General features: G+C 42.8%; 1 protein-coding gene across 3 annotated transcripts in view; it reads left to right on the top strand.

The window, feature by feature from the left end:
- Window positions 1-14,787, top strand: part of pcmt (protein-L-isoaspartate (D-aspartate) O-methyltransferase) — a 30,854-nt gene extending 16,067 nt beyond the window's left edge. The window contains exons 4-8 of one of the 3 annotated variants that reach the window (XM_060913967.1): window positions 632-736; window positions 912-1,032; window positions 5,467-5,552; window positions 5,723-5,848; window positions 13,585-14,787. In XM_060913967.1, coding sequence (XP_060769950.1) covers window positions 632-736; window positions 912-1,032; window positions 5,467-5,552; window positions 5,723-5,848; window positions 13,585-13,590 — 444 coding nt within the window. In that variant the 3' untranslated portion in view covers window positions 13,591-14,787. Of the gene's footprint in view, window positions 1-631; window positions 737-911; window positions 1,033-5,466; window positions 5,553-5,722; window positions 5,948-13,584 lie in introns of all 3 variants that reach the window. The other 2 variants (XM_060913966.1, XM_060913965.1) reach the window with 2 other exon arrangements.

The following is a 14,787-nucleotide window of genomic DNA, read 5'->3' as shown; positions in this document are numbered from 1 at the left end:
TTGGCATGAAATTTCAAAATGTCTCACTTTCGACATTTGATATGTTGTCTATGTTCTATTGTGAATACAATATCAGTTTTTGAGATTTGTAAATTATTGCATTCCGTTTTTATTTACAATTTGTACTTTGTCCCAACTTTTCTGGAATCGGGGTTGTAAAAGGTGGCTACCTCAAAGAATCTAAAATATAAAACGTTTTTGCTTTTTTTTTAAAATAACTTTTTCTGCTTCCTGTATGTATGTATTTTCAAAGTTTTGATGCATTCAGCATCATTCGACAATCTAAAAAATGAGAATATACTCTACATGGTTTCAGGCAGCCTTCATTCCTCTTGGTTCATACTAACTTTCTTGCACTCGTTGTGAGGCTTTGCTCAAGATGGGTCTGTGGGACTGCAGTTAGATATCATTTGGATATGTTCCACCGAATGAAGTTGTTGTTTTTTTTTCCCCCCATCCATCAGATTTTTTTTTTTTTTTTTAGTACAACAGCTGCTTTGATCGCCTCTAAATGCTGATTGTACATAACAGGCATCAGACTTGTGAACAAAGCCGGTCATTTGAATCCAAATAGCATACTGTTGGACTACTGCCATGAGAACAGGTGCTGATGTCTCTTTTGTGTGTGTAGCATGCATATGCACTGGAGTTGTTACATGATCAGCTATATGAAGGTGCCAAAGCCCTGGATGTGGGATCAGGCAGTGGCATCCTGTCAGTCTGTTTCGCCAGAATGGTGAGTCGCAAATCGGCTTCTTAGAGTATCTCTCCCTCCCCCCACCCCAAATTTCACCTCTTTTAATGAGCTCTTTCAGATGACACAACCTTAACTAGCAAGCAGTTCGTCATTCCTGTAATCTAACACCATGAAATTGGTATAATTTATCAGCATATTGTGTTTTGAACTGTAGGTGGGGCCAAAGGGAAAAGTCATTGGGATCGATCACATAAAGGAACTGGTGGACGACTCGGTCAACAACGTTAAGAAGGACGACCCGACACTGATATCATCAGGACGCATCAAACTTCTTGGTAAGGTAAAGTTCCACAGTTGTATATAGATGAAAGTCTTTGACAAAACTCTTGAAAATCTCCGGTTTTCCGAATGGAGAAATGTATTTTTCGGTTTTTTCGCGTTCCTACTTGGCATCGTCCTTGCATGGGCGCGGTCCTTAAATAGCCCAAACATAGTTCATTGATTAAAGACAGGTGTTCTTTGTTAACGGCGCGCGTGCCGGAGCTCGTAAGGCGCGCAGGACTGACACCGTTCTGCGCAAGCGCAACACAGTCGCACTAGAAAGCATGTTCAAGCTGTCAGTGTAGCTGCAGTCTTTTTAGTTGCGAATTACAAGTATTTCCTCTTGTGTTAATAATTCGCCATGTCATAACAAGCAAAACTTACCTCCTTCTTTTGACGTGAAGAGGTCAGCAATTTATTATATATATTTTTTCCCCATCAAAGTTGCATTTTGTGGCTTCGAAGCTAAGTTTTAGTGCCGTTTCTAGAACACCTCATCAAGAAAACGTGGAAGAAACAGCAGTAATGGAAGAGCCGGTTTCTAAGAGGCTGTCCACACGGCAACGGATTCAGGTGAATCTGATAAAATTGTTTATCGTTTCGGCCTGGCGTCCACACGGCACCGGCGTTTTGGGTGCCCCAAAACGAGAAGGGGTTCCAGAGTGGAAAAATCTGGCAACGGTGCCGTTGCGAAGTCGTCTGGATGAGTAGAACGGATTTGTTTACGATGACGTCACAACCACATGACTAGAACAAGCAGCACTCTCGCTGTTTTGTATGAACCACTGCATTGCATTCACTTTTGTATACAGCTTTTCTTTTAAATAAACAAGTAACTGAACCATTTCTTGAATTTTTTTTTTTTTATTGGATAAGACTGCTTTTCAAAACGTTCACACACAAAATATAAAAAGTTATATAAATTATATAAAAATTAGGGCTGTCGAAGTTAACACGATAATAACGCATTAACGTGATCTCAATTTATCGCGATTAAAAAAAAAAATAGTGGCGTTAACGCAAATTCTAATTTGGCCCTGCGAGTCACCCGTAGTTCCTGTTGAGGCTTGTCGCGCGCTGCTTCAGTAAGTGTGAGTGATGGAGAAAGGTCTGTTAAACGGGAAGTTTCATTTCAAAAGTTTCATTTCAAAAGTAGAGTGTGATTGAGTTGGTTTTGGTATGCACTTTGCAGTTTTAAAATAATTTTGTAAAGTGAGATTTCAGTATGCTGTAGCACTGTGATAGGACACTAAATGTCTTTTATTGAAGTCCAACTGCAATTTATTTTTGTTTGCACAGCACTGTGAAGTCCTACAGGCTGTGACTGAATACAACTCCAGCACAATTGAAGTTTTATTTCATTTTTATTTTCTTGTGTCACACATGTCTGAACTGAGACACAGTAGCATGTGTCTACATGTTTTATATTTGAGACTACAGCTCCCTAATCCATCACAAAATCCAATTTTGTGTTTTGTATGTTCAGTACTGCCTAGTATTAGCCTGGCAAGCCAGACTAAATGTGAATATTTAGGCCGAATCCCATTTCACCCCTTGGACCAACCCCTTGGCCCTTCCCCTCCATTTTGCGCGTTCACGTGAAGGGGTAGGGGTATCCCAATCCCAGTTAACGCGGAGGGGTAGGGGAAGGGGGAGGGCTTCTGTACCCCTCCAAACGGAGATTTTCCTGGAGCTGACTCCGAACGAAGGGGTTTGAGTGATTTCCCACAATGCCATGCGGATTTCAGCGAGATTTCATGCGGATTTCATAAAGATGGCGGTTCCCGCGGCGAAAGATTGTCATAAATGTATTTTCTCCATTATTTACGTGTTTTAAGTTGTTATCCAGAGGAAACACGCCGCTTGATTCGCTTTCGAGCTGAGAATGAGCAGCGATTTCTGAAATCCAAGCTGCTGCTAAAAAGCTTTGGGAGTGAGTATTGTTTTCGGTTGCTTGACTGCGTACGTTTTGTTCTGTTATTCTCGCTTTTATTGTTTACATGAGTGTTCTGACACCTCATTCTGTCGGATGTGGTGCACGAAGCGCCAAAGATATCCCATTCAGTGGTGTTAGTTAACAAATCACACCCTGCCAGCAGAGATTTCTGGCTCTGACTGTAGCGGCTGGTCGCAGCCAATGACGCATTTGGTCGCATTTTGCTAACGTAAACGCTGACGGAGGTACGCGATGACGTATGCGATCGTTGAAGGGCTATCCCAATATGTAAGGGTTGAATTTCAAGCCCTATCCCTTGTAGCTCAGTTTCAAGGGGAAGGGGGAGGGGTAGAAATTAGAATTGGGATTGGGCCTCAGTCTGGCCTCGATCCGTAGACATTTCTGAAGGGTGTGGGTAGGAACAAACCGCTGTCTTTCAAACTGTCTCTGTGCGTATAGGCCAACGCTCTGACCAATCAGCGCAACAGTGACTGTGACGTAGTCAGAGCAACAGAAAGCAGTGGGGGAGGCCTTGAAATAAATAATTTTTCAAAATGCGTATTAATTAATAAACAGGTTCTAGATATTAAGAAGTTTGGAGATAATGACCACAAGTTTGGAGTCTGTACCACATACTTAACATACGCTTATTTTTTTTCAAGTGTTTTTCAAGGGTTTGCTTAAACTGTTTTTGAGAGTTTTTATTTAGTGGTGTTTGGTGAAATAATTTCCCTTAAATTTAAAATAACGGGAAAATAAGAAACAATCAAAAAGTAATGTTTCAAAGCTGTTTATTAATTCTTCGTACTGCACAAACTAGCCCCATCCTTTTGGCTACGAGCGGAGCCAGCTGGTAGATCAGACTTTTGCCATAGCCGGTCGGGAAAACAGCGAAAACATCCTTCTTGAAAAGGAATGAGCGGAGAGCCTCTTCCTGCTCATGTTTCAACGAAAACTCCAAGTCTAATTCTTCTAAAACTGATTCCAAAGCGGAGTCAAACGCGCGCTGTTCACTAGCCGTAGCCATCTTTCCTGTTGCGCTTTCTCCAGCGTCGCGCAGCTTTGTCGTCACTCCTGCAAAAGCCCGCCTAAAGAATCCAAACAAAAACCTTGCGTTGTGATTGGCGGGCACGATTTGATGCCCGGGGTGTTTTTGTTGATATGGTGCGAGGCTAGACCCACTCGCTAGGCAAAAAATGTTTTTGGCCGCTAGGCGGGTGGGTCTAGTTTACTAGGCTAGCCTAGTATGAGAGTGAATAAACTCCCTTACCATTTTCTCTTGTCCCAGCAGTTTTTAACAAGTACTTCTAGCATAAAATGTGTTCATTTTAATTGTAACATTTCACTTTAAAAGCCTTATTCTTTTACATAGATTTTAAAAAATGCGATTAATTGCGATTAACTATATGAAATTGAGATTAATCGCGATTAAATTTAATTGTTTGACAGCCCTAATAAAAATGCTTTTCAAAATGTTCACACACAATAAGAAAATTAAGTTAAATAAAACTATGCACACTACTAAAACTAATTTGTACACACAGAAGGCACGATTTCCTCGCGTAGTCGCAGCCATCATCTTGTTGTGTGCTTGTTCCTGTGAGTGCTTCATGTGAGTGCTTCATGCGTCCTACTTCTATTGTTCTGGTGTCTCCGATGGGACCGTCTTACAGCGCACGTAGAGGTGTGGCATGTGTATTGCATCGTTTTCAGCAAGCGTTGCGTTGCCATATGTACCTGATATTTTACTGGCAAGCCAGACTAAATGTTATCGGCATATCGGTGGAAATTATGGCCGATACCGATAACCTTAAAAACGCAGAATATCGGCCCGATATATCGGCCAGGCCGATTATCGGTCGACCCCTAAACCTCTCGTTAACCGTCTATTAACGTTATTCCTGAGGTGTTTGACATACCGTCGTCATTCGCTACCTACTGAGCTGGCATACTCGTGCGTTTTTAAATTGTGTTTTCAGACACCGCAGTATATGTTTAGATGGGGCCGGAGAGCAAGCGAGCTTACCACGGCTTGGAATTCATCCTTGCTAGTTACCACATGTAGGACTTGTCCAAAAATCTCATTAGTCTGGAGGTTTTAAATTCAAAATTGTCCAGGTTCGTCACACCAGTGTTGCAGCAGCTCTGTGATTTTTGAATTCTGATCCAAATCTTGGCACGAGTACAGACGCTCACACTTCCTTATTTAATTTCTCATAAATTTGCCTGCAGGACGATCTGCATCTACTGAATGATCGTCTCTTGGGTTACCTTTTTAGCTCCATTTTGTCAAGCTGCTAAGACAGTAAAGAGGTTCTGTTTGAAATACGAAGGCACGAGTGCCTAATTACTCAGCGTTGCGTGTCTGAATCCTGGTCTCTTTCCGCACTCAAGTAGCATCACAGCAAGGGTGGCATCGCTGCGGCAACCTGCCCATCTGTTCATAGAAGAAGCGGGACGTTGAGATCGGTTATAGGAGCTGATTTTTGTGTGTGTGTGTGTGTGTTTGCAGTTGGCGATGGCAGGTTGGGCTATCCGGAGGAGGCGCCCTATGATGCGATACACGTCGGAGCTGCAGCTCCCTCTGTTCCACAGGCTGTAAGTTCCACCCAGAAACTCAAGCGTAGCTTCAACGTGCGTACATTCATACAACGATACACCGACACGTAGTCGTTATTCTGACACGGTACAGTTGTTATTCCTAATAACAAGCGTTCGCGCTTATTGCCGCATGCGTACTCAGTAAGGTTGTTGCGTGTCTCCCGTAGTTACTGGACCAGCTGAAGCCCGGCGGGCGGCTCATCCTGCCAGTCGGACCAGCTGGAGGGAACCAGATGCTGGAGCAGCATGACAAGCTGGAGGACGGCAGCACCAAAATGAAGCCCCTCATGGGGGTGATTTATGTGCCTTTAACAGACAAAGACAAGCAGTGGTCCAGGTGGAAGTGACTTCCTGTCCCTCTCTTCCCCCTCCCTCCTTTCCCCAGGGAACAGGTGAAATGATGTGGTCTGGAGCAAGAAAAGGCTGCCTTTGCTGCTAGTCGCCTGTTGTTTATTTTTTTTTGTTTGTGCACTTTCTCCATACAATGACAAGCGCCCGCACGTGTTTTTTTTTTTTTGGTCCCCCCCCCTTTAACTTTCTTCTCCTGTTTTAGGAAACGAAAGTTTTTTTTTTTGTTTTTTTTTTTGTACATTTTGAATACACCAAACCAGTTTCTTCATTGCATCTTGCGATGGCTTGATTTTATACTTTTAATGCTTTTAGAAGAGAAGCACGTCTCCAATAAGTAGAGTTTACACCCAAAGATTAGTGTGAAGATTTAAAAAAAATTTTTTTTTTCGCAGGTTCCAAAACTGTTGAGAGTATATACACTCACTGGCCACTTTATTAGGAGCACCCATACACCCACCTGCAGTTCTCTAATCGGCAGATCCCTTGACAGCAGCACGATGCATCATGCAGATGCAAATCAAGCACTTCAGTTAACGTTCACTTCGGCATCTCCCATAACCCGGGGCGGAACAGTACCGTCATGTGTTTTTAATGTGGTGTCACGTGTATGTATGTATGTATGCATGCAACCAACCAGCTGGGAGGTCCGTATCGTGAAATACCGTGACCGAGGTCTTGAAAGTACTGAGCGAGGCCCTCTGGGCTGAGGTCACGCTATTTCACCATACGGACCGACCTTAAGCTGGTAAATAATATATTTATTTTTTTCTTTACCAAATTCTAACAGAAAACGAGAGCGCCCGAAAGGGAAAACCGAGCCGAGCCGCCATTTTGAATCCTCATTCACGGCTGTAATGCAAATTGCTTTCTCTTCGGTATACAAGTGCACTTCCATGGCAGGAAAACAACTACATTTTGCCGCCTATGCAGTCCCCTATTTATACAAATAGGAGTCATTCAGGATTCAGCCATGTGTTTGCTCGGCGTTAGCAACAGTTACAGGTTTTTAGCTTTCTCCGGAAATGCTTTCTTTTATTTAATTTCTTCTTCCTCAGGGCAGTAAAACTCGCTTTCACTGTGAACACTGTCGTTATCGCTATCCATGCTGTAAAATTAATGCTATTAGGCTGAGAAATGCAAAAATGTGTTTTCTGATAGCATTATACAAAAAAAAAGATAAAAGTTGACACAAAATGCTATGTTTTGTTGTGAACAAACGAGTCGCCAGAGGTCCATAACCTTGCCAGCCAATCAGAGCGCAGGATTTGATGGAAACTGCACCGCGAAAAAAAAAATCTATTATTTACCAGCTGGGAGGTCTGTGTTGTGAAATACCCTAACGGAGGTCTCTGGGCCGAAGTCAGTATTTTCAAGACCTTCGTCACGGTATTTCACGGGATTGAACGACCTGAAGCTGGTAAATAAATTATTATTTTTAAAAAAATAAAATAACAGAAAATGAGATCACCCGAAACGGAAACCATATTTAGAACAAACCTGCTACAAGTTTGTTTTCGGCTTTCTCCTGAAACGTTTTCTTTTATTTCGTCTTCCTCAGGGTAGTAAAACTCGCTTTCGCCATGAACACTGTCGTTATCGCTATCCATGCTATTATACTGAGAAATGCGAAAATAAATGTTGACAAATTGCTACTATGTTTGTTGTTGTAAACGAGCAAGTCGTCACAGGACTGTAACCGGGGTTCGTATCGTAGGATTCCGGACCGCTCGCGAGACAATCAGAGCGCACGATTTGATGGAAACCGGACCGTGAAAAAGATTTTCTTGTATTTGCCTTCCGGGTTTTTTATATGCTGTTCCATCTCATGTATAACAAGTGTTCCGTCCCGCAATACCATTTGTGTTATTTATTTGCATAATGTATAATCTTAGCTTTTTTTTGTTCCAGTTTCACAGACACATCCGTCACGTCCACCATTTTATTAATCGGTACTTATATTAGTCATCCCACCTTTATAGATGAACCAGTCATGTCACGTATGATAAAATTAGAAGAAAAACACTGTTGTTTTATTGTCAAAACATATAACTTAACAGCTATTTATTTATCTATTTTACAATTTCTTGCCTCTACCTTTTCGTTTCTTAAAGGAACAGTCCACCGTATTTCCATAATGAAATATGCTCTTATCTGAATTGAGACGAGCTGCTCCGTACCTCTCCGAGCTTTGCGCGACCTCCCAGTCAGGCAGACGCGCTGTCACTCCTGTTAGCAATGTAGCTAGGCTCAGCATGGCCAATGGTATTTTTTGGGGCTGTAGTTAGATGCGACCAAACTCTTCCGCGTTTTTCCTGTTTACATAGGTTTATATGACCAGTGACATGAAACAAATTCAGTTACACAAATTGAAACGTGGCGATTTTCTATGCTATGGAAAGTCCGCACTATAATGACAGGCGTACTAACACCTTCTGCGCGCTTTGGCAGCGCATTGATATCTGAGCTCCGTATCAATGCGCTGCCGAAGCGCGCAGAAGGTGTTAGTACGCCTGTCATTATAGTGCGGACTTTCCATAGCATAGAAAATCGCCACGTTTCAATTTGTGTAACTGAACTTGTTTCATATCACTGGTCATATAAACCTATGTAAACAGGAAAAACGCGGAAGAGTTTGGTCGCATCTAACTACAGCCCCAAAAAATACCATTGGCCATGCTGAGCCTAGCTACATTGCTAACAGGAGTGACAGCGCGTCTGACTGCGTCTGTCTGACTGGGAGGTCGCGCAAAGCTCGGAGAGGTACAGAGCAGCTCGTCTCAATTCAGATAAGAGCATATTTCATTATGGAAGTACGGTGGACTGTTCCTTTAAGCTGACACTGTATACGTTTCAGGTTTTTTTTTTTTTGAGCTTTGCTTCTGTTTTATGACCCACATTTTACTCGAGATGGCACTCGTTCCGCCACACAGGATTTCTTTGTGACGTCACACCGAGGTATACTCCGTAATTGGAGTTCCGGGCTTTTTAGATCAATTTCATTTGAAAATATAACGTTAATCCAATGTGACGGGATAGAATACTGGATAATCAAAGAATACACGATAGTGAGACTTGTGAGTACAAGATGTTAAGTATGAAACCCCTGAACATTTAGAAAATGTAATGTACCGGGTTACGGGGGAGACACCTCCACTTGAAACATCAGAACAGGAAAAAAGTGTGACTTTCACTGCGTCACATGGACTGGTGTGAGTATTTCAGAAACTGCTGATCTCCTGGGACTTTCTCGCACAACAGTCTCTAGAGTTTACACTAAATGAATGGTGCGAAAAACAAAAAACCTCGAATGATCGACGGTTCTGTGGGTGGAAACAAACGGCTTGTTGATAAGATAGGTCAGAGGAAAATGGCCTGATTGGTTCAAGCTGCCAGGAAGGATATAGCAACTCGTTACAACCGTGCTGAGCAGAAAAGCATGTCAGCACGCAATAGTACAAGACCACACTGGGTTCCACTCCTGCCAGCCAAGAACAGAGATCTTAGAATCAAGAACACGTTCCTATTAAAGTGGCCTGTGAGCAGGGCTTTCCACAAGCGCCGGCTGCCGGCCATACAGCCGACTACACAATTAAGTCCAGCCGGCTACTTTAATGACTATTTTTGTAGCCCACAGGCTCTAAATATTAATTTTCGATTTTAATAAAATTAAATGTTTATCTAACGGACTGACAATAATGTCAAACTGAACCGCACTCATTTATGTTGTGATTCGCGCTGTTTGTACCGATAATAACCACAAATTCCCCGTCAACTTCGTTGATCGAGGGAGAGTAACTCATCCGCGGCCCCGACATGCGGTGTGCGTGCGCGCACTCGGCGGAGGCAGTAGTAGAGGTCTGCGCGGGACAGAATTTTCAGTCCCGCCCGCGCCCGCATTGTGCAGTCCCGCTCCCCCCCGCTCCCGCAAAGAATTATGATTTTTCAGTTCCGCTCCCGCCTGCGCCTGCCATATTTTGTCCCGCTCCCGCCCGCAAATCCTGCATGATGCAGACGTTCGCGTCATTTCTCACGAAAGTTCTTGTCATTGGCTTGGGGAATTAAACATGCTGAGCTTAGCTGAGCTCTCCACTGACCGATCCTTCATTTATTGTAAGTTTATGGTTTAGACTCACTCTGACATTCTGCTGACACATTCCAAGTTGAGTGCTGCATGCGCTCATGATTGACAGCTCTCGCTTTGATTGACAGCTCTCGCTTTGCGCACTCCCACTTCCGAGTCTGGCGTTATGATTCCAACCGCGATTTCATTCTCCTCTCATATGAAGTGCTGCGCAACCACAACCAGCTCCTCAGATTATACACTGTCTATTTCTCGCTTTAAATTGAACAATCTGTGCGATACAGTCCTTTTTAATACTAGTTAATACTTTTTAATACTTAGGACTAATACTCTTGACTTTTTAATGGTAAATGTACCTCTTTTTAAAGCAGCACTTACTTCTGAAGCACTGTGAGCTTCACTAGAGGAGCTCTGCTCTTCTGCCATGATCGGAGATCTCAAACACGGAAGAGCGGAAAGGAATCGGAAACGTACGCGAGATTAGACCACATCTGCAAATTTAGGCATCTTAAAATGTTTTTATTTATGCCAAATAAAATATCCAGCACAAATTATATATGATAGACATAAATTAATAATTTATAAATTTTATTTTAAACACGTTTTTAGTTAGCGGGACTGCAGCTTATCACCTCTCCCGCCCGCGCCTGCAATGTGCACTCCCCCTCCCGTCCGCGCCCGCAATGAGCTTTCAAAATTTGTCCCGCGCCGCACTGCTTTGCGTCGGGTCCCGCGGGACTCCCGCGGGAGTGCAGGGCTCTAGGCAGTAGTGTGTCGGGGCCGTCGGAGGGAACGGAAGCAGAGATGACGCTTATTTTGTCTCTGGTAAACCAGTCTTCTCTCATTCAATTACATGCTGGCATCAAAAGACACCGTTGGTTGTAAATGAACCCAAACTGAGTCATTGGAGTGTATTTTCGTACACAAATGGAGAAATGTTCGCTGAGTGTGTAATTGTGTCGCCCCACTGCAGACCGTTGTCGTTGTTAATTCATAGCATGCTCAGCTGCGTGAATGTGTCATGCACCGAAAATAAGAGATTTACAAGCCAGGAACGCCTCATGATGCAATACGCAAGAAAAGAGAGAATATTTACTGCCATTTTACTTTGTTTTTGAGTAAAATGAATAAATAAATGGTCTGTGGAAAATGCATTTAATCCTGGGAACTGTGTGCACAGGAGTTTTTGTGTTTACCCCCCCGGCTGGCTACTTATTTGTCATGGCTGGCTAGTATGAGCCTTAGTGGAAAGCCCTGCCTGTGAGTGTATCCTCCTCATCACAGTCTGTTGGAAAACGTCCACACGCATGTTCGGTGCAATCTGAACCATATTCCAGTGGTGCCTTTTTCGTTTTTTAAACAAGGATTATACCTCATCGCAGTTGAATTTTTAATTCTGATTGGTCAGATGGTGTTGACTAATTTTCTATAACAGACAGCTGTAGTTCGAAACCCAGGTTTATATTAACGCATCCCCTTGTGCTTATAGGTTATAATTTCTGTAGTAAGATCTCGGTCACAGGATGCTCCACAGACTCTGAGCTTCAATAATAAATGAAATAAAAGGTATTTGTTTATTCAAGTTGAAATTTTTTTGACACGGCAAAGTCTTCCAGGATGGCGGATTTTGCTGCTGTCATTTTGAATGCGAGCAAACGCTGAGCAACGACGGGACGGAATTTGTTTCGCAGACACTCCATAGTATTAAGAAGCATAAAATTCTGAAGAGTTCCAATCCTAGAAAAATCCTTATTAAAAGGAAAGTAGGAGTCGTTCCTATTCCATTCTGCCTTGAGAGATTAGTTGGATGTCTATTGTGCCCCTTCTATCCAACATCGCAATTATTTTATTTATTTATTTATTGGTACCCAAGACTTGTGATCTAAGCTTATGTAATGCAGTAACATCCTGGTTTGATCAGATTGAGCAGGTAGATCAAGTTTGAGAATTGGCTGAATCAATTTTGTGCCAAAATGTTCATACAATACTTTTGAAATATCAAACAAAAACGACAAATCAAAATACAAAAAAACAAAAAAGGTCAATTTTTTTTTTTAAACTGGCAAACAAATTATTCGTGTAATCGTGCAAAATATCAGTCTATTACTCTTCAGAAACCTTTTATTTTTGTTCCGCGTCTTTCTCAGTTTTGTTTGACGTAATTTATTTTGGTTGCGATTCCAGCTTTCTCGTTTGCGCTCCCTGACTTTTTGCTTGCAGTTTTGGCACAAACTTCACGTGTGGGTGGGCTGTCCAGGAATGCATTCCCATTGGCTAACTTGTGTTTGACTGACAGCTACGCTCAGCGATTCCCTACTCGGATTCTGGCGGACTGTTTGACGAGTGACCGATCCATTGATGGTAAACAAGGATCGAGTGGACTTCAGTGGCGACTATGATCTCATCTCATTATCTCTAGCCGCTTTACCCTGTTCTACAGGGTCGCAGGCAAGCTGGAGCCTATCCCAGCTGACTACGGGCGAAAGGCGGGGTACACCCTGGACAAGTCGCCAGGTCATCACAGGGCTGACACATAGACACAGACAACCATTCACACTCACATTCACACCTACGGTCAATTTAGAGTCACCAGTTAACCTAACCTGCATGTCTTTGGACTGTGGGGGAAACCGGAGCACCCGGAGGAAACCCACGCGGACACGGGGAGAACATGCAAACTCCACACAGAAAGGCCCTCGCCGGTCACGGGGCTCGAACCCGGACCTTCTTGCTGTGAGGCGACAGCGCTAACCACTACACCACCGTGCCGCCCCGGCAACTATGATATTGAATTAATTCAAGAAAGTGTCAGTACAGGACAGATGTGTTGTATGTGTTGCAGTAGTGCACATTATGCAGGTGTTTCGTGGCAAGTCAAATGTTAGCCTTAGCTCCACTACCCAATATAATAGCTGTCTTGCTAACGTTAAACACGCCTGCATAATGTGCACTACTGCAACACATACAACACATTTGTCCCGCACTTACACTTTGTTGAATTAATTCAATATCATAGTCGCCACTGAAGTCCACTCGATCCTTCTTTACCGTCAATGGATCGGTCACTCGTCAAACAGTCCGCCAGAATCCAAGTAGGGAATCGCTGAGCGTAGCTGTCAGTCAAACACAAGTTACCCAATGGGAATGCATTCCTGGACAGCCCACCCACACGGGAAGTTTGTGCCAAAACTGCAAGCAAAAAGTCAGGGAGCGCAAACGAGAAAGCTGGAATCGCAACCAAAATAAATTACGTCAAACAAAACTGAGAAAGACGCGGAACAAAAAAAGGTTTCTGAAGAGTAATAGACTGATATTTTGCACAATTACACGAATAATTTGTTTGCCAGTCTAAAAAAATTGACTTTTTTTTGTATTTTGATTTGTCGTTTTTGTTTGATATTTCAAAAGTATTGTACGAACATTTTGGCACAAAATTGATTCCATAGATATTGTGTGTGAATGTATTAAATGAATGCCGAGATCTAAACAAGAGCATGTGGCATACTGGCAAAGTCAATTCGCATGTCACCCTGTGTGTGTGTGAGAGAGATCGAGTGTTTTTGCCTGAGTAACTCTTTTCTCTTTTGTCTTTCATAGGGATGAACTCTGAAACAACAGTCTGGCAATATTCACCATCATACATGCAAGTACACACCACACACACACCACACACACACGCAGCATCCATCTGGACTTAACAACTAACGACAAGATGGTATACGGACGATGAAGAAAAGCCACGCTCTCTGCACACTCGCTCTTGGGACAGTCTGACCGCCGTGTGGCCGACAAGCCCTCAGGATGGACGACTTTAAAAAGGCTGCTTTAAAAAAAGAAAGGGGGAAAAACCCTAAACGAGCGGCTTTGTTTTGACATTTCATCTCTGCAGTTTGCTTTGGGTTTGTGAATTGTTCTTTTTCTCTTTGTTGATTTGCAGGTGCACTTTTTTTTTTGTGAGAACTACAGTATTGCAGCTGTTTTTTTTTTTTTTTTTTTTGGCATTTGTTTACATGTGTTTCAGCTTGTTTGGAGCTGGTGCTGTTTCTCATTTGGACTATAGGAATAGGCGTGATCTTAAAGCTACTAAAGGGTGATTCCACATGCCATTTTCTGCCCGTGTTAAAGGGGCGCCCCTGAAATCATGCTGAATGATTTTTGTTGAGCGTGTGGAACGGTCTGAAATTTTGGCTGGGAATATTTTTTAATTTTTTTCCTCCTTTTCTTTCTTTCCCCCCTTCAACCTCACAATGCTGTTTTTGTTTCTGCGAATTTATTTCAAAGAATTCCACACTATTAGGCTACATTTACCAGAATCTGGAAGAAGGAAAAAAAAAAACACTAAAATAATGATGTAAATCTAAAGATCAAATTCAGTCAACTTGGTTTGCGCATCATCGAGATGAGTTTCTTTGGAACGTGCGAAGCGGCGTGTACAGTCCTCCGAGCCTCTGCTCCGCTCTAAATCCCCATCAAATCCCACAGCTGCAGTACAATTTAGCGTAGATGTGCTCAGACTGGTATGACACTATTTTAACCTGAAGTGATTAACAAACAGCTCGTTGCTAATGCCATCCTAGAACAATTGCTTACGTTTGCGCTGTCCAACACGCTGCAAAGGTTCACACCACGTTCAGCAAGCACATGCGTGTTAAACACACTCTTTTTCTCTATCTCTCTCTATCTCTCTTACATATACACAGGGCTGAGCTTGTGAGTCCTCTTCCACTGTGGACATGCTGGCTGTCACCATGCTGATTGTGACACGTGGCTTTGTACAAATAAAATCCAATGCAGTGCAAA

The sequence above is a fragment of the Neoarius graeffei genome, chromosome 2, assembly GCF_027579695.1.
Source record: "Neoarius graeffei isolate fNeoGra1 chromosome 2, fNeoGra1.pri, whole genome shotgun sequence".
In the NCBI taxonomy this organism is placed as follows: Eukaryota; Metazoa; Chordata; class Actinopteri; order Siluriformes; family Ariidae; genus Neoarius; species Neoarius graeffei.
Note: the sequence above shows the minus strand (reverse complement) of the source record. Positions and strands in the feature narration are given on the sequence as shown.